Genomic DNA, 23,710 nt, shown 5'->3' with positions numbered 1-23,710 from the left:
TTTGCAGCCGTGGAAACGTCAGTCTGCCCTTCCTCACCAGCAGAGCTCCTTTTCCAAACTTCCCGTGCGCTTCTACAGCGGAATAGTTTTCTGTTCTTACTCCTGTTACCTGTTTTCCTGCTGTCGCCAGTCTTGGACTTCCTGCTGTCCCTTCCCCTCGTGACACTCCGCAGCGTGGTGGCAGGACCTCTCCTCTCCCCTCCTGCCCGGCCACACACCCGCCTCTCAGCCCTGCCCTGCAGGTCCTGCCTAACGGGGACAGGAGCTCTTAGCAAAGGACACGGTGTGAAGTGGCAATGTCTTTTTGCTGCTTCTGTTATCTTCATCCTCGTGTGCTGTCTAACAAAAGGACTCTCTTGCTTTGCGCCTCATTCATGCCTCCTATCCAGGCTAGGTAACTAACTCATTCTTAATAATAATTCTTGTTTACTGCTTATTTCAAGGGAGAGATGTCTGTGTGGCCTGAAAACTCACTGATGTTCCACACCAGAAAGCAGCCTGGCTTTTATCTTACAAATTAATTTTACAGATCAAAGGTTTCCGCTGCCACTCTTCACCTTAAGGATGCTTTTACTTCTTGTGGGTCTAGAAAAACTGTTTCCCCTAAGAATCTTGCCATGTACAAAACAAAACAGAAGATCTTTTTTTGGTAAAGTTTGTCTTCACATTTATGAAATAAACAGTGGCAGCAAACTTTAGCATTCTGTCTTTCAGGCTTTCTTCTAGCAGACGGTATTGGCAAACAACAGAAAAAATTCATAGCCGAGGGGATTGCTAGGTTGGTAGTCGCAAAGGGGTAAATCGGCCCTGTGAGTTGGAGGACAGGGTTTTACTCCGCTTGCTACGGCTTCCTTGTCATCTTGGGCAAATCACTTAGCCAGTCTGGCTTTACACATGTGGAAATAATTCTTCTCACCTACCTCACATGGGTGATACTGTGCTGATTTCATTCATATTTTGAAATTGTTTGGAGAACCTGAGGTCAAAGTGCTCGAGAAGTGAGAAGTTTTGTAAATTATTAAATAATTACTGTTCTATCACAAATAGATGTGTTCGCTGGAGGAAACACTTGCAGGGTCTGGCAGCCAAGCCATACAGCTGCTGCAGCATGCCACTGAAAATAATTACTTGCTCAAACAATGCATATTTACAGTTTATGGAGGACCATTTTGAGGATTATATATCATGACATACACGGACTAATGTAAGATTTTAAAAAGACTGCTTTCCCAGCACCCCTCCCCAGAGGCCTTAGTGCCTGGGCCACGTGAATAATGTTCCCATTCCTCTGTCCAAGCCCAACGTTGTGTTTTTAATTTATTTTAAGTATCCAAGGAATGCTGTCTCCAGTATTCAGAGGACTCTAAATCGGATGTGAGACACAAATGCACCAGAGAAGCTTATCAGAGAAACAGGCTTGGCGCAAAGCCCACATAAACAACCATAAATTTTTTCTCATTTAAATGACAGGACTTGGGAGGATTGGCCGATTATAGCTGCAGTGGGCTGTCCTTGGGCACCAAGGAAAGTGCTTTGGTGACCCCTGGTATTTGACATGAGCTGGATGTTTTGCTTGCCTACAAACTTACTGTTATAGAATGACTAGTTTGGTTCTGGCAAATTGACTTCTACAGGTCATTTTCCGGTGTTACTTATCAGCAGTGGATGTGTTCTCCTATCCTTGGACTTCTCAGGAAATTTCAGCTTGGGTTTAACCCAGGTAGGGAAGAGCTCTCGTTCCCACCCACTCTTCTCTGCCTCTCTCTCAAAACACAGCACAGGAAAAAACTCAGTAAATTTGATCTTAGCCAGAAAGCATTTTTTTCCCCTTCCAATAAATATCTCATTTCCTGAAAATCCTGCCTTTGACCAGAACTTCTACTGGGACTTTTCAGATTTATCATCACTCATGGCCAAATCCAGTTTCAGTTGGTGTCAAAGTATTCTTGACTTTGTGGAGAGCAGCATGAGCTCTTAGCTGGGCAGCGGGAGCCTGCTCCCATCCCGCTGACATTACTGGTGTGGTTTGCCCTAGGTGAGCCTGTTCCCTCTACTTGTATAAAACGCAGGTAGTTTTGCAATGTAGCTTTGATTATGAACACCATGCCAGAAATAGTAAGGAATTATTTTATGGTTTTACTGAGCAACTCCTAGTGTTTTACCAGCATGAAACCTATAACCTATATGTGGGTGCCTTGCACTGAACTGACACAAATAAAAATAGGAAATCTTCATGCTTGAAAACTCGATCCCACAGTCTTGAATTAGGTACAGTAAATACTTTCTAAAAACAAACCTGAAGCAAAACCCCGCCATGGCCTCCCTGATGGCCAACGTCCAGTCCATATTCAGTACTCCTCCATTTATAGGATTATTGACTCCATTTGGCAGTTCACGGGACCGGTGTCTGATGGAGCGCAGGCAGCGTGCTTTGGCAGCCAGCAGAGATAATGCGATATGCTGGAGTGTCAGTGCGTGTCTGGGAATCAGTGCTGGGCTGCCGAGGATGAAAGCAGTCTGGCTGGGGCTGGTACCCGGTAGGTAGACGCTCTGGGCTGTCCCTTAAACAATCGCCTTCTCTTGGTGATCCACCTTCTCATGAGAACTCACCAGCTCTCCTGGCTCAATGTTCAAATAAATTAATGAGAATTATTTTCTTAAAGCGGTGGAGAAAGCGGGCATGTAGTAACTTTGGGTGTAGTTCTGTGTTCCTTGCTTGCCCCAAGTGTCCCAGCAGGCTCAGGGCATGCTTTTGCAAGCGTTCCTGTCGTCTTGTGCGATTTGGGAGGAGTGCTTTGGCACAGGAAGCTGTAGGGAAGGCTGTTGACAGTCGTGGTCTCTGAGATGGTGTTCAAACCCCATTGTAAACTCGGTTGTTTGTGAGGTTCCTGGGGCCTTGCGAAGTCATTCACAGAGATCCCTGTGAGTGCTTGCTGCCTTGTGGTGGTAGGGGCAGGCTTGCAAAAAACGGGTTTCAAGTCCCACAGATACCCCCCTTTCCTCCGCCCGGTCATCCCATGGAGCGCAGGTGGCACAGAGGCGTTGGGTGCTTGGCAAGGGGTTCCCTCACTGCTTTGAGCGCCGTCCTGCTCCTTTCTGTCTTCACAAGTTCCCTTTATAGATGCAAAAAACCCTGTATTCCTTCCCTTTCCTGTTCAGAGCCATATAACCTCGCCCTCACCTCCCTATCTGCTGTTGCTGCTTCTCCCACCGTGACTCAGCTGCTCAGTCCCTAGCACTGCCATCCTCTGCCTGCTCCCGCAGCCCAGCCTTGGTGCAGACGGGCAGCCTGCCTGTGTTGGGGAAGGGGCTCCCACCTCCTGTCTGCCCGGCCGCCCTGCCTTCGTCTTGCAGGGGCTCTGCTTCCAGCAGTGCTCCCTGCTCGGGATGCCTCCTTGGGCTTGCTGCTTTCTCCTCCAGCCCCCAAGCTGATTTTTCTTGCCTAAAACCATCAAGCCTTGACTCTTGGTTTGCCACGCTCCTGTGAACTTGTGCTGTGTTTGGAATAGTAGTAATAAAAGTGAATGATGAGCTAGGCAAGAAATAGGCAAAGAAGTGGAGGAGAGAAACTTTTAAAGTATCTCCTGTACGAAGAAATAAAATCAGCAGTGGCTGCTGGTTTCTGACAGCACAGCTGACTCAGCTGGGGTGGGTGACTTACAGCGCCAGCGCGCATGCACAGTGCCGCTGCTAATACCTGCCAGCGCTTTTAATTGTACCTGTGCAGAGTGAAAGGTGTCTGACTTACTGCGTATTTAAAAGCAGGAATGGATTTGGCAATCATTTTTGATCACTGACTGCTGTGGGGCAATGGTTTTCTATCACTGCATTTTAAAACACAAGTGTGGCATGTTCTAACGTTAAATTGGATATAGGCATAGAACCTCAGTCACTTAACTCAGCTGGCTGCCTGGGTATTCTACACTGTCACTCTTCCAACTGCGTTCCCTGCAAAATTTTTCCTGGAAATAATGCAAATAACTTAATTGAGTGAGTCAGTGGATTACTGACCTTAGGAACCACAGCAGTGTAAATTCAGACCTATGGAAACAATTTGCTGAATCAGTATTAACAGTCCAGCAGTCTCCCAAGTGGGGTGCACGCACCCCAGAGAGTGCTCAAGACGATCCATTAGGGTGCAGGAAGAAAATACTTCAGTAGCAGATGAATATCGTTAATTAATAAATATACATGTGTTGGGGGGCACATGCTCAAACATTTTTTACTGATAGGGGAGCATGATCAAAAAAGTTTGGAGACCAGTGTTCTAGAGGAAGAAAGCCTAAAGAATATACAGGCATGAGGACTTGTTCTGCAGTTTCCACAAGTTACTTAACAAAGAATGTATATTCTTGGGGAAATGAGGGTGGAAATCATCTACTTAAACTCTTAAGAAGGCCTGTAGGTGAGAGCCAGAGATCATGCTTTCTAAGCATTGTTTTTGAACAGATGTTACTTTTTATTACCCTGGTTAAATTCTAGTAGCAAATCATCCCTGTTGTTACAACTGTTCTTTTTCAGGCCGGGCTGCATGAGGTTGGTTCAAGTGAAGTGGCCAGCAGCTGTTACCTCAGAAGTACTGTGGTGTTTAGATGATGATGGTGAAGATAATTTGGTGTTACACACAGATGGCACAGCACAGATGCAGACATACAGTACCTGCGCATTGAAACCTCAGGGAGGTTCCGGTTAAATATGTGCAAAGGGGAAAGTTGTCCTTTTTCAGTGAAGTTCTGCAGCTGATTCTGTGCAGCTTTGAATGATCGACTTTGGGGTTTACAGCAGCCAGTGCGTTTGGTGTTTGTGATTTGCTGTATAGCTGCTTTTTCATATTTGCTCTATAGCTGCTTTTCCACCTAACTCAAATGTTGGGCTAGTGAACAGGATACGTGAAAACAGAAAACCAGGGAAAATGCAAAGAAGGAATAACCAAGTTTGATATGAGCATGGCTGAAGGCGGCAGAGGTTTTTATTGTCTTAGTCACCATGGGCTGTAGTGGCGAGCTGATGTCTCATGCTGGGTAGGGAAGAGAGGAAGGAAGTGGATTTAGTTGAAAATTGATTGCATCTACTTGGGCTCTTTCCAGCTGAATCCTGAGTTAAGTACATTCATCCTGAACTAATCGTTGGGGAGAACTGGCTGAAGTTTCACATACTTCTTAAAAGGAAAGCTAAGCATTAACGGAACAATATCCTTATTGTACCTGAGCGCCAAAAGAAGTGAGTGTACTATCAGGAGTCCTACCTATTCAGCTCTCGGTCTTGGAAGCTGCTTGTGGTTTTAGTTCTAATGTGACCTGGTGCAGGAAGCTGTGGTCAGTCCACCACAAAACACGAAGGACAGGCCATTTTGGAGGGCTGATTTCTGATTATATTTCTAATTGGCTGAGCAAGCCCCAGTTCATTTCAGTAATTCAGTACAACTGTAATTTTCAGTTTTATTTTATTTACATCAAGGTATACTGGAATATTGTCTAAAACACATGTCTAAGGTCCTAGCAAGGTTTTGTTCAAAGTTACATAGAATAAATCTGAAGTAACATTATTAACATCAATATAATTGTTCACGAGTGTGGGCAAGAGAAGAGTTGTCTCTCTGTGCTTACTGCGAAGTAATCTAAATTCAAAGAATGTGCTTCAAAACTGGCAGAATGTTTTAATACTTTGCCATGCTGAGAATATTTAGAATTTTTTGCATGTGTACTAACCTTTCTAAGCTTTCTTAGCACTTCTGGTCCTGAGAACCATTCCCCGATACATTCTTCCATTATCACATGAAGAAAAAAGCTGTAGCTGTTGGTTAAGATGCCATGTCTAGGCACTGTGGATCTCAACAATCTCACTTTATTGCGAAGGTTTATCTCAAGGGAATGAGAACTGAGCACTGTGAGCTTGATTTCACAAACACATGGGTGCCATTGGTGTTGGCTGCTGGACACTTTCTGGATGTGACTCAAATCAAGCATTGCTGGTGTGTTTAGGTTCAGCAGCAGCACCCTTTGATGCTGCTCACACTGAGGTGCTGACGCATACGGTGCTGCTGGGAGGAAGAAAGTAAACTGTTCCTGTGCAAATCCATTCTTGTTTTTCTCAGACCACGCAGAAGATAGTTTAGGGAAATTGCTCATCTCCCTTGAGGCTGTCTTGCGTGTTGCCACAGGATTGGGCTGTGTCCACTCCTTTTGTTCAACATACTTTTATGTATAAAGTATTAGGAGAGAAGGTGATGCTGCAGCTCACTCCGTGCAGAGATGACATTCAGCAAGCTGACTTGCCATTCCAGCTCTTGATCAGGTTTCTGATTATCTGCTTCAGAGCCAGGCTAAGCTATGATTTTTAGTTGAGGCTGAACTTGAATGAAGAAGATAATAACAACTTGAAAGAAGGAACCTGGTAGCAACGGTGAGGAGTCTGCAGTGCCCTCAGTTCAACAAGTTTACCTAACTTTTGCTAGTTAAGTTTGTCAGGTGGAGTCTCTGGTGGGTTCTTGCCCTGCTCTGAATGGCACTAAGGACCAAACGTCTTTTTTTTTTTGGTCTTGTTTTTTTTCTTTTCTTTCTTTAGTCTTACTGGAATACAGTGGCTTCTCCTTTTGGCTGTGTTCTCATAGAAATTATCTCCCATGTGTATTATAGCAGTTCACTCCTCGTGAAGGCTGCTCATGAACTTCAGGCAGTGTAGGACTCAGTGTTTTGGTCATGTCTCCTGCAGGGAGCTCGCACACAGAGTGTGTGACTATCAGGGACTATCAGCTCCACTTATATGTGTCCACTTCTGTGTTGTACACAGAGTGTCAAAAAGCTGCTAGATAAAAATACCAGTTGTGCCTCTGATCTGCATCCCATTCATTTCCAGGTGCAGTTGAAGACTGAAGTTTCAGGTTTTGACTTACAAAGCTCTTCTCTAGTCTGGTGGCGATGACTGTAGAGGCTGCTTTGTTCTCGAGGATGCAACAGAAGCTAGACATCGGCAGAGGTTTAAAACAAACAAAAGGGAATGCTTTATACAATGCATAACGAAATTGTGGAACTCGCTGCCATAGGGACAGCGTGGAGGCCAAAAGTATAAATGATCTCATAGAGGAATTAGGCAAATTAAAGGAGGATTGGTCCAGCGAGGATATTAAACATAATAGTTATGATGCAACCTGCAGTGCAGGAAGGCCTTAAGTGCTGGCTGCTGGAAGCTGAGAGGTTATTCTTGGGAACACATCAGCCCGTGCGAGCCCTGTTTCTAATGCTCTTTCCCGTTGAGCTTCCACTCTTGGCCAGAGCTGGAGACAGGATACCACGTTAGATGGATCCTTGTTGCTGCCACTATGGTGGTTCCTACTGAAGCTTGAATGAAACCACCCACCACGTTGCATGGGTAGCGGCCAGCAAGGCTGCTCGGGAAGGTTGTGTCCCTGCAGAGTCAGGAAGACTCGGGCTGAAATAGGCTGCAGTCTGGTGATGGATTTATTTTGCCATAGGATGGGCTGGCACTGGGACCCTGGGACAGTGTGATAAGACAAATACTCTTTTAAGTCCTGGCTTACAGGCAGTAGCTGGAAAAGTGGAATTCTTTGCTGATAATAAGCAGGGTCTGTGCTGGAACCATGAAAGCTTGCCACAGTGGAAGCTACCTCGGGGGGGAAGAGCTATGCCCCCTTCCCTCCCAGCTTGCTCAGTGGTGGGGAGGCCATTCATGGCTTTTACCCAGTGGTCTGTGTTGCTTTGCCCTTGTTTTTCTTCTGTGGGTTTTTTTTTTTGCATTTGTAAACCCAGCCCTGGGAAAAAAAAACCACTTAATTGAAATACATTTGGAGCTTTATTTTACATTTGCCTGTTAGTGTCCGCTTGCTAGCTTATTAAGAAAAATATTTTAAGATATATGTGAGTATATAGGCCCAAAACAGCTATTAGATCAATGCAGGCCGTTGCATTTCTGTTTTTAAATACATGCTTGGCTTATGTTTTTACAAACTCCTTTTCAACATAAGTTCTTCTGTTGGAGCTCCATGGAAATAATTTATGCCTTAACCCTGAAATTGATGGGTGGTATGGGATAGAATAAATACATAAGTGGGAGAGAAAGGAAACATCTGCCAATTTTAACTTTTGCAAATTATATGGAAGCTTGAAAGTATCTGCTAAGTTTATAATATGGTCTGCAGCATCAAGTAACCTTTTGGTTAAATAACCTGACTGAAGAGTAGGAGGAGAGAGAAAGGAAGAGAGAATTCCACACTAGAGTAAACATGGCACGGAGATTATGGATACCCTGCCAAGAAAGGTGGGGTTTTCCAGCAAGGTAACAAAAGATATTAGCTATCTATCTACGTAATCTGGCTGGAAACTGACAGTTCAAGTCCTGCAGCTAGGCTGGGGCAGAAATGTATGCTCCGCGTCCTCTCCACCTGGTCTTGAGCTTGCTGGCTTTGGTGGTGGCAAATGATGCAGAGTGGTCAGAGCAAGGCGCGTTACCTGCTTCAGTGCAGAAATGCAAGGTTTTTTGACAGCAAAGGCATGCTTTCTGGATAGAAAGGTGTTTCCTTCAGTGCGATAGCTGACACGAGGCAAAATCCTGGGGAAGATAATGAAGTTTTTCATTTTGACATCATGGCAGGTTAAGGTAAACTGCAGAGGAGAGTCTAGAGTTTACCATGGGCTACAAATGTGTCAAAATGATAAACTGCCTTGTTTTCATCTGGATTTTACCACACATTAGTGAGTGCATAGCAGAGACAGACTTTTTTCTGGCGAAGATAGTACCTTGGGGCAGGTCTACAGCTTATCTAAATTGTGATGAATTCGGTGATGCTGTCACGATTTACACCAGCTGCAAATCCAGCTTAGCATAGTTGTCTGCAGTGGGGGGGGCAGTACTAGCATGTCCCTGTGGCAGGACCTGGCACGCTGCTCCCGTGCTGGAGAGGTGGCACAGAGCGGAGAGCAGTGCAGAGCCTGGATAACAGCCCAGAAATGGGAATGATAATTGTATTATACAAGAGTGTACTTTTGTGAGACTCCAAGTAAGAGCTGGGCAATGGTAATCAGGAGGAAAAATAGTTAACGGCCATCTGCCTCTGCAGATCAATTTGAGATAGAGAATGAGAATGAATACTGACTTTGTAGCCACAGTTAATTTGCACTGGAAAGCTCTTTTTTAGAGTACAAATATGAATTATTATAGGAATTTTAACTATGGAGGAATTTTCAATTAAGATTTTAAAAATAATTTATTTAAAATGATAATTTAAATTATAATTTTAAACAATTGTTATGCTTTCCCTGCATCAATATTTTTAAAAAGTAAATCTCCTGATCTCTTAAGTGTTCGTTCATATCTTGCTATGTCTGCCTACCTGATGATAATATTTGATTAGAATTTATTCACAGACTCTGAATACTCTTTCCTGAAAGAATCTATGTAAAGAGAGAAAACAATACGCATCCTGTACTCTACCTTCATAGGCCTCTAGCATACGATGCCACCTTTTGTTTGCAAGAGTTTAAATTTCAAATAAAATCCCAGCATTCTTTTGAAAAAAAGGAAAGGGCCTCTCCCCTGCTTAGATTGTCAAATCCCAGACTAGCCCGGAATTGAATAGGCCAAGTCAGTGACCTCAGGCAGAAAGAATGTTGGTTATTTACGTAGGGCTTCTGCTATTTTAGCAGCAAACCTTTTCTTCTGAAAGGACAATGTATACTGTTTTGTGTTTATGGCCAAGTAAAAAGCTTGTACATTTGAGATTTGCATCGTAATAGCCTCGTAACTCAATATACAGCATCCTCAAAAACAGCAGTGCAAGGCTCTGTTTTGTCTTAGCTGGTGCAGGTCTTTTAGAGGGTTTTACAAAAGTTCTCTGAAAAACCATCCTAAAGATTCAGCGGCTTATATGTTTGCTTTGGTGGCTTTTTTTTCCCCTGGAGTTTTACTTTTTTTCAAAAACTAAAATTATGCGTGGTTTCTTTATGAGCTGTCAGGCCAGTGCTCAAAATATTTTGATGCATCTCAAGCTAAGCTGTGCCTGCAGCTTGAAACCAGGAAAATATGTGTGCGTGTGTAATTCACCACCGAGCATTTTTCCTGAAATAATGGAAGATCTTTACAGGCATTCTGGCCTGGTGGATGAGCCTGCAATTCCAAATGGTTTTTAAAGTGTGCCTTTCTCAATAGATCGTAACCATGAGGAGCTATTGTGTGAGTAAAGCACACATTTAGGATCCAATCCTGCATTCCTTAAAGTCAATGGGAGTCTGAGCGTGAAAGGAATGCAGGATTGGGTCCTGAAACAGGGGAGCAAAATTGTGTGCCAGATTGCTTTGAAAAGAAGAATACAGCACATCCACAGTAGCCACTTTTTAGTGTTTCAGATTTCAAACGGCCAGAGTCTGTGAGAAGTGGCTTCTGCCAACATGCAGTATCTTCTATTCAAAGGAATTTGGCATTGATTTTCATTTTCTTTTTTAATCTTAGAAACCCTGAAAAGCCCTAGAAATTCACCCCTCCTTTCACAAAGCCTGAGCAACTGAGCATTGTGAGGAGGGGACGGGGCAGTGGTGGTGGGGGTGGGAGTTTCTCCAAGCCCAGGGGCTGGAGCACAGTCCTCCTCGCAGCCCCTTCCTGCTACGAAGACCCCGCACTGCCCCGGCACCCGTGACGGAGGCTGCGGCTCAAATGCAGGACCCCGCCATGAAGAGGTTGTGTTCACGTTGCTTGGGGGCTTTGCGCGAGTCCCCTGTAGGAGAGGGAGGAGAAAAATTTAATTAACAGTTATTTGGGGGCTAAAGCAGCCTCGATGCTCCCCGTTCTCAAGTGGGTGGAGTGACAGAAACCCCGTGTAAAGAAAGGAAAGTCTCTGAGCAGATAGACAGTCATAAGCTGGAGGGGAGGGATGGAGAACAGCGGGGCCCAAACTCACATACAAGTGAAGGAGAAATAGTAACAAATAAAGAAAAAGTATTGGAAGCTGTTGTTCTCTTTTCGCATATCTTCAGTTCCTGGGCAGGCGAGCCTCCTCTACCAAGTGAAAGAAAACAGATCTCCTGGGTGAATTTCTGCATCAGTTTTATCTTGAGATGACTGGGTAGAGGAGGTAGTGGAGGTGGGTTGTTATTACTTAATATTTTCAATTATTTATTCCGTGTTTGTAAAACTTGGTATTTCTCTTGAAGTTTCAGTTCCTGGAATCATCTGGTGACTTAAAGTTTAGCTTCCGCTTTTCAGAAATAGTAGTTGTCCAACTTTTGGGGGTTTGCGGAGAACAGATTGGATTCTGGATGCTTTGTTCGCCTTTCAGCTTTTGAGTTACTTTGGTCCCAGTTTCTCAATCATTAAAACGTGTACTTACAGAGCACTCTTCAGAGGGTGGGTCGCACCTTGCACGGCAAGAAAAGCTGTAGCGTCTGTGCCGGAGATGAATTTAAGGCTGTGGACGGTGGTTCCCATCACGGCGCCCTGTGCTGTCATGACGGTGTCCGCAGGCCATGCGGGAGATCGCTTGGGCTCTAACTGCCCCTGCACGGGCTCGGCGACGGGCCCCGCCACAGCCCGTGGGTGGCACATGGGGTGTAAAAGTGCACTGGGGTGCTGTCTGCATCTGGGAGCGTGGGCAGCCCGTGAATGGCCACTGCAGACCAGCTCCGAACCAGAGGAGCCCCAGACCTACGCCAGGGGCTTCTGCAAAACAAAATTACCAGGTTTGGCCTGAAAAAGTTTCTGTAGAGCGGTGATGGAGACTGAGTCCACAGGCGGGCAGCAGGCATGCAGGTACGTTTGCTCAGCCCAAGGCACCTTGTGTCTGCTTTCACTTTCCCAGGGCTTTGGGGCAATACATGGGAATTTTCCTTCCCTGTTACGGTAGCTGGGAAATATTTGAGCAAATGTTGTTGCGTCTTAATCCTGTATTTATGTTTACATGTCGCTGTAGTCTGAACACTTTGAGAAACTGTCACTTAGGGTGCTTACACGAGACCAGTAGCGATGCTGGTGTCACGTTAGTCACTGATGGTGTCTGAAGCAGTTAACAAGCAATTAGGTCCATGTTTATGATTGCTAACTAAAACAGATATGCACAGTTCGTTGGTCAGTCAGGCATGAAGAGCCAGGGGCTGCCGTGCTCAGAAAGCTGTGCGAGTTGTGGAACAAAGTTTCCAGAGTGCAGAGAGTCTCACTGAGTGTCCCGTTCAGCCTTAGAACTGACTATTTGTAAAATAAGAAGTAAGGGGAAGAAATCCCAATGAGAGAAGCAATGTGATGTGCTTTCCTCCAGAAAGATCTGTTAAAGAAGGATGCTGTGTATTTGTGTTGCTCCTGTGAGACAAGCCACAAGCTCGTGGGTGCCATTTTCCCCTCAGGAGCAGCGCGTGGCCGTGCCGAGGGCTCGAGCAAGCCCCCGACGCCGTGGCAGGGCAGCAACAGCCATGCCGCCGGGTCCTGCCGCAGCCTGCGCCTTGCTCGCTGCCTGCACGGGGGCTCCCGGCGGGGCCGTGGCCCGTGGGAGAAGCAATGGCAGAACGGAGGTCTGGGCTCGTGTGTGGTCAGATCTACCCAGGCATGTCCCCAGCCAACAGGAATGGCAGGTACTTGAATAATATTCCATGGCGATAGCTTGGGCTGTTGGGACTTAATTAGCTCTGCTTTAACAAATTTCTTATCTTCAGCAGTGATACCTACAGCTGAACTCTTGGATTGCACTCCATATGGGGAGGTTTTAATTACATTTTCTGACTAAAATACCATCTTCTTGTTCCACATAGCTGTAACGTTAGAAATAACAAGGACATTATTAGTAATTTTGTACTTTGCTCCCTCTAACGCTGAAACTTTCCCACATGAAGTTAGGTGAAGAGGCACACATATCACAAGAATATCATGAGGGAGATCGTGATGGCAAAGAGGTACGCTGGTGTATTTTTTTCAGCGTGCTGGTAGTCTCAGGGACACGCCAGGCTTTATCTGGGAGGCGAGGCTGGGGCTGCAGCATTCCCATTATGTCAGAGGGGAGCTGTTTGTTTTTAAGTAGCATCAGGCACTGAGACAATGCAGACTTCTCACATGAACTTGCTTATGCTACAGTACTAGTAAATCATGATTATTACCCAACGGTTGCGTGTTTTTAATCATCAAAGTACTTAAAATATTATAATAATGCTTAGCACTTTCCAACTTCAAAGCACGCTGCAAACAGTAATTACGTCTAATAACCGTGCTGTGACAGTGAGACATTGCTATCTCTTGTCTTACAAAGACGTGGGGGGGTGTTAGCCCCCGACGCGGTTGCATCATCCCGTGTGAGACTGGAGATCTACCACTGAAGGCTGCAACTTGATAAACTCACCTCCCTATGGGCAAATACCCCACTGCCAGCAGCGGCAGGGAGGGCTTTGAAGACGCTTTCTGGGCTAGTGGGGAGGGGACGGGATGTTTTCAGCGCTCTTTCAGAGCACCTCCTCAAGACGGTAAAACCCAGTCTGATTCACATTTTGTTCCATGAGGGCCTGCAGCAGCTTTTGAAACAGCGTTGGAAAACGTTTTACCCTATCTTGGCTTCCTGGCTGGTGTGTTTTCACCACCCGGTGAAGCATTGTGGAGACGGGAGAGAATAGCTGTGGACAGCCTGTGTCAACCGTGGGTCATTTTTCCTTTTGCAAGCTGAATCTTTGAGTTGAGTCCTTTGCTAAAGAACAGCTCTCCTGTTCCTTCCTTTTAGTTTGCAACACATAGGGGAGAAAAATTGTGTGGGAAGTAATTGCTAGACACATCTAAATCCCAGAGACTCATAAACTGGTTAAATATGAAAACTGATGTTAAAAACCTAGAGCTGATTCTGATTTTAAATATTATTTATAAGTTCCATAAGCCTGCTTGCTTTTGGATGCTTGTCATGCTGGTTGCAAACACTAGTTGTGGTCGTTCCTTGGGACAGAGTGATTTCTAGCTTGCATTTTATTAACTGCTAGATTATCTGCACGAAACCTTGCACTCTTTGCTGAAGCATTTGCGAGGTCTCTGCCTCCCACCTGAGATGGCGGAACCCCCTTATCCTGGTGCTCACTACCCTTGAAATGTGTGGGTGTCAGTCAAGAAACGTAGAAGTTATTTGCAACAAGCATTTGTTGTCACTGCGAGCGCACGAACTTTGTTTTCTACAGTAAAACAAGGCTCTAAACAGCACTCAGGGGAAAAAAGGGCTTCCCTATAAAAGCTAGTGTTACGTGCCTGTGTGCGGGCTGCAGGCTGGGCCGCTTCTGCCCCGTCCCGTGGTCCCCCCGCGCGTTCCTGGCTGACCTGCTGCTCTTCTGGTCGGGCGTGAAACACAGTCTCTGCCTCGCTACTGCTGAAAACTGGTCTGACAGGGCGGACGTGCCAAGGTGGGTATCCAGCAGAAGGAGGAAAGCAGCACAGTGTTTGTGAAACCCCGTACTTGTGAACTCTGCGCTAGGCTGCTCATTATTATTATAATGAGCTATCGGCAAGTTGCATCAAGTTTAGTCAGAAACTCTTGACTTTTTTGTTTCAATATTATGAAAGCAAATAGTAACCCGGGCTTGGCTATACTCATTCAAAGGAAAGCCAAGCAGCAGGTTCTGTGTACCAGTGGACAGGATGATATTACCTTGTCTAGCTGGCCAGGTGCTTGAATCAGCTGGCTAAAGCAACATTAGGGTTTTTTAACTTGTAATCTCTGCCAGATTGACAATAATAGGTTACGGCTACACAGAACAGGCTGGTGCTGTGCAGGCCCCCGAGTTACTCCAGGATCTCGAGAGGTGAAACCGCCTTGTCCAGTACATGGAGCTCAGGGCAGGCACCCTAACCTCGAAGCGTTGTGCCCGCCCTGCTGCATGGCTGCCGTGGGGCTGGGAGGTACCAACGCTGCCTCTCCCTGGGCTTTGTGTCTCCCTGGCTGCAACTGCCAGCACTTTCCTCTTGATTGCAGTTTCCCCATGATGCCCAGGCACTCGCAGAGTTTGCTGTTTGACCGCGTTCAATGCCGCCATTTAGCAAACTCCTCTGGAGGGCAAATGGAGCGTATGTTTTTGCCTTTATTTCTAAAATGCAGTATGTAGAAGAAGCCAATATAGTGCAGCCATGCCTATTTGTGTGATAACTTGCTGTCTCTTGTTTATGAGATAATTATTGTATGATCTCTGAATGGAATTCCTCTAAGGTAAAAGAACTGTCTTATCATATTAATTATTGCTAATAATAGTAATTATCATGTGAGCAAGCGGCTTGCCTGCTTTATGAGTTTAGGCAAGTCAGTTCCCTAATAGGTGGCTTGGGTTTTTTAGCTGTAAAAGGGGGGAAATGGTATTTTTCCTCAGTTTTGAAAGGTGTTGCTGTGCGAGTGCTGTGTAAAACGGAGATGTTTTTACACCAGCTGTATGGAAGGGGGGGGCAGCTGTCTGTGCTCGGGGGGGCGGGGGGGCTTGCCGAGCCGGGCGTGAGCAGTGAGCAAGGGCTGACAAGTTGTGCAGTGGCTGAGGTGGAGGCTCGCAGCTTTGCTGCGCTGGGGTGAGGTGGGGTTGTTTCACATCGCAGGGCAATCAGCTGCCAAACGCATCTGATAACGGAAGTGTCTTTGAGAGCCAGTCCAAAACATTGGGTTTACCTTGTTTGCTTTGGGTTGTAGGCTTCCCACTCCTTCCCAGTCTGGGAAAGCTCTGACCCCATTGACTTCTGCCAGTGATGCTGTGCTAAGGAAACAACAGGAGCAGAATTTGGGGCGTTTCTGTCAACCTGAGCACTGCCAGTCTCTGCACACTGGGATACCAAGCGGGATGTATGGGTCCTCATGCACCTTCTGCAGTGGCTCGGGAGATGCTGACACCTCCCCGATTTAGGGTGTTCCTTTCCTGCAGAGATCCGTCCAGCAATGGAGTTCAGGATTTGTCCCTAATTACCTCTGCTGCTTCTCTCCATAATGGGGGTGTGGTGAGGTGATGGCCAGCACTTCTTCCCCTGAAACAAACGCCCCAGCTCTGCACCAGCGGTGCATGTGAGCAAGGTGGAAGTGCTGCATCAGCGTGTCCAAGGCAAGTCTCTGTTCTGGGTGCAGCCGCTTCATTTCCACTATCTAAAGGCAAGCTGTGTATCAAGGCTGGGTCTGGCAGAGGCAACATGTCTTTTAAAAAGCCATTCTGGACTCTTTCCTTTTCTCCCATTTACCTCTACCTTTCCTTTACCTTTCACTGGAGAGATTTAAAAACAGCTGGGAGAAGCAGGAGGGAAGATCTAGAGGTGGTTGCTCCTGCATTGTCGAGAGAGGCCCCGTGACCCCTGATTGCTCTCCCAGCCTCGTGCTTTGTTTGTGTGACATGTAGGATGGACCAGTTTTACCTAAGAGTCTCAGAGGAGATGGGACAGCCTCAGTGCATTGCCCATGCCACCAGGCTCCTGGTCCCCACCAGAGCTACCAGGCAGCTGGAAAGACAAACAAGAGCTGACTCCACCTACCAGCAGTATGGAGACAGCAGCCTGTGAGATCGACAGCCCAAGAATGTGCACACAAAAGAAGCATTTCCCTCGGCCACGACAGTAAAACCGCCAGACAACCACATGCAGCATGTGATTTCCCAAAAGCATCAGCCCAGATCCCAACTTCTTTGTGCCACACACTGTTTCCCAGGATCAGATCACAGTGGCAACGTGTAAAAAGCACTTTCAAGCACTGAAAATTAATCATATTTTCCTCAACATTGTTTATGGAAACCGTGGAGAGCACTCCTGCCCTTCTGTGCTTGGCCAGCTGGCTCAGCTCGCCGGCCCTCGGAGTCAAACCCTCCGCAAAGATCAGCGGTGTTTATGGTGGAGCTACTCTGCCTCGGAAGGAGACGTCCAGGCTTATTCTGCGGAGTAAAAGCTTCGGCAATGGCCTGGGAGGGGTCGTCTGTTGACCTGTAAATACCGAGCCTCTTGCCCTCTTCCTTGCTCTGTGTCACTGCTAATGGCAGCTGGTGCGCAGCCTGTACCATCCCATCTGCTTGCCAAGGCTGCAAATGGCTTGTGAGAGCACCCAAATGTGTGGGAGCTTTGGCCAGTGGGACCCTGGCACAGAGTGGAAATAAGGTGAGTCAGGATGAGTGTTGTTCCCCTTCTCCCTCTCTGGTTTTACACTGATAAAATGGCATTGCTTTCAGTGGAGCAGCTCTGGTGTAAGACAGATCTGGTCTGCATATCTAAAAACTTGTTGGGCTCAGTGGTTCCTCAGTTCCTGGTTTTAATCCTTTTTGTCGTGACTCTGTGAAGTCTCTTGTGCGTTTCTCAGCTGTAAAGGGAGCCATCAGTTAGCGATGATCGTAGGCTTTGTCAGCAGAGTTCTGCAAGCGCTAATGAAATGGCAAATGTTCAAACTTGAAAATGAAATCTCTTGGTTTCAGTGTGATTTTTCTGCCCTTTTCTCTGTCACACGTGTGTACTGCTTTAGTATCGCAGGGAGCTGTGGGTGTAGCTGCTGTGACATTGATTCATGTATTAATATTTTTAAAGGTGACAGGAACATCCATATGTAGTATCCATTGTTTGGTCCTTCGGAGACAAACGTATTGCTGATGTTCATTGCAGTGGATGTATGCCTGCTGTGATTTCACCTGCTAAGAAGATTGTCTCAATTTACAAATGAATCTTTCCCCCCAGAATAATAATTTTTGGATTTAGATTTCAAGTTTTCCAGGGACTGGTATCAGCTGGGTTCCATAACCTGCCCTTAGAGGTAACATTTAGTTGATAAGGCATTTGTTAAGGCAGGACGGAGCTGAGACCCTAACCCTCAACCGTGTCTCTGGATGGACCCTCCAGGGAGGAGAGGGGCCAGGAACCGGCCATGCAGAGAGGCGCGGCAGGGTGTGCTTTTCACTTGGCATCCTGAACGACTGGCTTTGGGGACGGAGCACCAAATTCTGACGGTACTGTGTTTTAACAGGGAGAAGACTACGAGGAAAAGCATTCTACAATGTCAATGGCAAGGTGTACTGTGAAGAAGACTTCCTAGTAAGTAAGATTTCAGACATTTTTTACCATTTTTAAACCACATTGTTCTTTTATATTGGCTTGTCTGCTTTGAGAGACAGTTTAGTTATCTGGGGTCTCCTGCCAGTGCTGAAATTGGGAAGCATTTACTACTAACTCCATAAAGGCAGGATCAGGCCCTTGGTTTGAAGTGGTGGCTATGAAACCAAGTACGTAACTGTCCATAAGCCATCACAAAGTGTAAATTATGAGAATAAACACTGGAGCTGCTAAAGCTTGGGACTTGAATGGCAGCCACAAAGCCTCTCCTGCCAAGCTAGAGCTCAAAGTCAAACATCTGGGGAATACCAATCATAACAAGAGGGGAGACGTTTTTGGCTGGAGCACGTCATCGCTGCGTACAATGTTGCTTTGTTGCAGGCGCAGTTTTAATCACTGCTCTGCTCAGAGTGATGTGGAGCTGCATTGTGATTAACTAAGAACTGTTAGCCACGGAGGAGCAACTAATTTTCTCTCCATGCGCCCAGAGCTTTTATAAACGCTTCACTTTAATAGAGACTGAGTCATGAAAAGAAAAATGGAGCTTGTTGCTGAGCTGTGTTGTTCCAAAAATAAAATATTTGTGCAATTAAGGGTGAGGATTGTGCAGTACACAGAGAATGATTTGATAAGTGGCAGACCATTTATAATTAAGATTAAGAGGATGGCATGGCTGGGAATTGAAATTAGAGAGGAATGATATATTTTAGCTTAGAGGATGATGAATTGGAGAATCTGTATGTTGAATTTATACCGCCTTTATTTATTGAAATACCATTCATTTAGAAGCTTGGGTCTTCCAGAACAACTTTCCCTTTCTAATGGATATGTGGTCATGCTTTTTGCAAAGGAATTATTCAAAGTATATCCCACAACAAGAACGTTACTGGCAGTTCAGAGTGCGCAAATGCATTTCTCATCAATGCAATCCATAAAAATCAAGGTAATTCCTAAAATACCAGCTGTATTTGCCTTCACGTATTACACCTTTATTCAGCCTACCACAGCTGCAGCCTGTTGAAAAGAGCAAATTGTAATTTGTGCAGAAAATAAGTTTCTTGTTATTATTGAAATGTGTTACTGTTCGCTTGCATTTTGGAGAGAAAATTATTTTTTCTCCCTTGCTTTTTTCAGCTCTTTCTTTCCTGTGTTTCTGCAGAAGCACAGGGTGAGGGAGAAGAGGGTGGAGTGTGAGATGGAGGGGCTCAAACCTTTGAGATTTTTATTTTGAACTGTGTTGAAATGTACTTTCCCCATGATAGATACGTTTCATCCAGACTTAATGACATGATTGTTGTTATTAGCTCGTTATTTCAGCCTAAACATGAGAATTTTAAATCTAAAAATCTCAATCTTTTGGAGAACATTCAGTTTTCAAGCGATGGGGGGGGACACCTCTTTAGTGCTTAGACATGTTCTGTAATAGGCTTCTGAAGGGAGATACTTGCAGTGATTTTCCCAAGAAAACTGAGGTTAAGGACCTAATAGGAATAAACTTCCTGCAAATTAGGGAACTGTTGGGGCATTTAAGGCACATATTTAAAAGCCCGAACCTCCCACAGGTGTGTCTTAGCAGATTCCCAGTAGCACAGAGGGATGGGGGAGAAGCAGACCAAGGGACTCACTGCTGCGTAAGTCAGGAAAAGAAATCAAATTCTGACATTGTCCCTGCCCGTGTTAAGCCAGCTGCTTCTCAGAAAGTGATTTTGTCTTTCTCAGCTTCCCCTGAGCAAACGTCATAGCAAGAATACTGGGAATTATCTTGCTTCCCTAATAAAATAATTTTCTTCCTATTTTAGAGTTCTGTGGACAGAGCAAGCTCAAAGCTTTTCTCAAAGTTGGAGGAAAAGGCTGCGAAGTAGCAATTAAAAAGGAAATTATTTTGACTACTTCATAGTCCCAGGTCTTGCTTCTAAGCACTTGGAAACCCCAATCCTCTCTAAAAAGAGGTGTTTTCTATCCAAAGCAGATAGCCAAATGCTTCTTCTGTATAACTGAGAATTCCAGTCTCTACCATAACTCCAGATCTTAGTGCAGCTTTATATATGGATTTCCTGCTGACAGTATGGTAGTGTGATGTTAGGGAAGTTAAACGCCGAGCCGGGGGGAGCATAAAAAAAAAAAAAAATTACACGAGGGTGAATTAAGCTGATCTTGCACTCTGTCCTCTGACCACTACCATGTAAGCTTTGCAGGCCAAGAAGAGAGCGGCAGCAGAGCTGTAGGAGCTGCTACCCATTTTAACAGTCTGTGGAGTTGTCCCATAGCCCTGAATCCACAGGTCTTTCACAGACATGTGCCTCCTCCCTCTCTGCAAGCCTCTGCCCTGTCCTATAGCAGCCGTGTGAGTGCAGGCTCCTACCTTCGACCATTCTTGCACTGGGAGACTTGCCTCTTAGCTTATTGCAGCCTCTTTCTGGCCAGTAAATGCAGTTAGAAGCAGAGTGGATCCCATTCTGGTCTCATTCTTAGGTAAAAGCATAAGAAAAAGATTATTTTAATTTGGGAAGGTAAACAGAGGCAGTCTACCTACATTATTGTATTCCTGCTAAGAAAATACTGTCTCCCGTTGGTGTCCTTGTTCTTCCTTGGCTTTTGTTTGCCTGGGAACTGGTCAGGAGAATTAGATACTCCTATAGGTATGGGAGCCTGGTCCCAGCTCTGTGAAGTTGCAACCCTGCAGCTTGTGACCAGGTTATTTCAAGTATGACACAAACATAACGGGAATTAGAAAGCAGAGTAGCTTCAGAAAATTTGGGCAGGAGGTACTGTGCTGTCACGCTGGGGTCATTGGTGAAATCTGTTAACAGCAACTGAATTGGAGGGGCTTGTGTCTACATGGTTGGGCTTGCAACAGCAGGATGATCTTTCCGTGGATTCCCGGGGACAGATGTGAGGAGTCAGTGTTTCATTGCTCACAGTCCCGCCAAAGCAGCAGTGGTCTGAATGAGCCCCACATTCACATGCTGACGGGAAGCGGCTGTAATGCAGATGGAGAGCAGGGGTGGTAGTGGGCTGAAGCCTCTGTGATACCTGGAGGACGGCCTGTCCCCTTCCCACACTCAACAGGCAGCACCGAGCAGAGCTGAGGGCTGTAATTCTTGCAGAGGTCTGTCCATCCCCACTGCTACCTCTATGTATCCCATTAATTTGCTGCAGGTGCTTCTTCCCCATCATCCCTGGCATCGTACTGAGGATGTCCTGCAGGCCAGTCCAGGCAAGACACAGGGACTGCAGTAAGTCCCACTTTGGGACAGTAAATAGCACGTGAACAATGATGGGCAGAAAAGCTGAACTGGTTCTTGCTGTGAACCAGTCAATGTAGGAAAATTTAGGGATATTATGTATGGGTTTCTTCTTATTGTAACTGTTAGAAATGTTTAACATCCTGTAGATGTCAGTATTTAAATTCTCCTGCAATACTGCTGTTCTCTGTGTCAGAACGGCTCCTGCCGGAGCAGAGTCTCCAGAGTTGATGGCTCGTATGCGATACCTGGTTCTTTAATTCCCGCTCACTCAAGACAGATCAGCTCTTTCTATCAAAGGTAATACATGGAATTCACTGCAATATTATGTATGGTCCTTGAAGCCAAGACCTTGAGAAAAGCCATTATCTGATCCTTATAGAAGTTTGGCAGCTGTTGTAAGAGCAGGGCTCGCCCTCCCTGGCTAAACTGTCCCTTTCGAGGTTCAGCACAGCGCTGGTGCCAGTCGCTCCACGGTGTGTCTCTTCCACCCCAGAGGCACTTGCACTTCAGCGGTGAAATGCTGTGTGGGACGCATTTTTTAAGAGAGCTCAGTTGTCACTTAAAGCATAGTGAGTGCCAGACACCTTTGGCTACCAAGTCGTTCCAAAAAAATCACCCTGTAAAAGTGTTGAGTGCTTGACGCTAGCAGCTCCTCACGTCAAAATCTGGCCCTTTTTTTGAAAAGTGCTTTTGATTTCTGGACGAAAGGTGTTAGAGAAATGTAGATGTTATCATTCATTATGAGCAATTTCCACTGTGCAGCCATAAAGCTATCCAAAGCGCAGATACACCCATCAAAACCTTTGGCAATAGCCGCAGGGTACATTCTTCTAGCAAACAGTTTTCCCACGTTTGCTCTTACTGAGGGCACAGATTATCTTTCTCTGAATCAGGTAGCTTATTTTGCTCATTCTTTCCAGGGAAGGAGTGCTAGCAGTTTTCAGACCCGCTTGTGGATCTGTAGATGGGGAAGGGATGCCACATGCCACAGTCGTCCTCGCATGAACAGTGCCGGCCTTCTGTGTGTGGGCTTGCGGATTGTTGGGTGAGGGCTGGTGGACCCCCACCACCTGGAGGACATGCCATACCTCTTCCTTCTTTCTCTCTTTTGTCAGCCTCCTGCTTCCAGCCCTGATAAGCTGCAGATTCTCTCAGTGCTTAAACCTAAGCCACATTGGCTAAATGTGGTGAATGAATCAGATTTAAAAAAAATTATAATCAGACAGATAATTCCACTTCTGGCTAAGCATGGTGTAGAGATTGCCTAATCTATGCAATTTCCAGTAGGAGCGCTTCAGTAGCGACATTGCATGTTACTGAGTGTAAGGAGTAAAAAGAACAAAACCAAAACCCCAAACTTCTCATTGCTTTGCTTTAGCTCCAGGGAAGATTCAGTTACTCTTTTTCATGCCACCTTAAGGTAGCAAGTCCAACAAGATCCAAGTCTTGCCTCAGCCCTGTTAGGATAGTTATTTCATGAAAGAAAATAAAACAAACGACAGTTTAATCCTTCCCTGAAAGCTCTTAGGACACAGATGACTAACTAGCCATAACAGGGACACTGTTCCTGGTGAAGTGAACAAAAAATAAATGCTTTACTGTATAATAAATAATCCCAGTCAGATGTTCGTGTTCCATTTTGTTGATAAATTGCTGCATAATCATGGGTGAAGGAAAAATAGCTCAGTAATTTTAATTTGTCTTTCCTTTTCAATGCTTCATGTAAAGAAATTTAAAAGAAATTACTGTTTTTCTTGGCAAAAAAGACTTTAAAAATGTCACCAAAGCAGCCTGAATCTTAGATCTATTATCTCTCTTTTTTTTCTTCTCCCCCCCCGCCCCTTAGTGATAGGGTTTTCCTTTTTCTCTTGAGGTAATGAACATTATTGAGTGGGGGTCCAGTAGAGGTTAAGAAATGAGAGAATTTCCCTCCAGGGAGGAGATGAGAGGGAAAATGAACCTCGTGACAGATGTTAGTTACATTGCTTAATGCACTTCTGGAAGACACTCAGATGCTCTGGAAATAACCTATTACAGACACCACAAGCTGCAATGCATAGCATTAAGGTCATCCAGAACTTCCCCTTTTAAGATTATCTCTTTCACTGTCTCATAACTTTGCCAAATTTAATCATTTAGACTGAACTTCTTCATGCCAGGTTTTTGCCTCCAGCTAATTTTGCTGTCATTAGTTGTTGAAAGTTTCATCTAAAGCTGTTCATCCATTTCAGTGAGTAAGACTGGAGGAAGATCTGTCGCTTTGCCCATAAATCCTCAAAGACAAAGGCTCTAAAAACTTCGTTTTGCACATGCCAACCATAAGAGAGAGTTAGTGCATTGCATGGCTCCAGGAGGCCTTTGGGTGTCCCCTTTCTGCCCTTCCAGCCCGGAGGGTGGCCAGCCCCTGTGATGGTTGTGTGGTGGTGCCTCTGTGGCTCCCTGCCCTGCCCTCATTCCCTCCTGCC

The 23,710-nt window shown here is 45.5% G+C and overlaps 1 protein-coding gene across 1 annotated transcript in view; it reads left to right on the top strand.

The window, feature by feature from the left end:
- WTIP (WT1 interacting protein) overlaps positions 1 to 23,710 on the top strand; it is an 83,442-nt gene that overhangs the window by 41,424 nt on the left and 18,308 nt on the right. The window contains exon 3 of the mRNA XM_059824733.1: positions 17,912 to 17,979. Within this exon, the coding sequence (XP_059680716.1) occupies positions 17,912 to 17,979 (68 nt within the window). The remainder of the gene's footprint in view (positions 1 to 17,911; positions 17,980 to 23,710) is intronic.

Source organism: Gavia stellata, chromosome 15 (assembly GCF_030936135.1).
Source record: "Gavia stellata isolate bGavSte3 chromosome 15, bGavSte3.hap2, whole genome shotgun sequence".
In the NCBI taxonomy this organism is placed as follows: Eukaryota; Metazoa; Chordata; class Aves; order Gaviiformes; family Gaviidae; genus Gavia; species Gavia stellata.
Note: the sequence above shows the minus strand (reverse complement) of the source record. Positions and strands in the feature narration are given on the sequence as shown.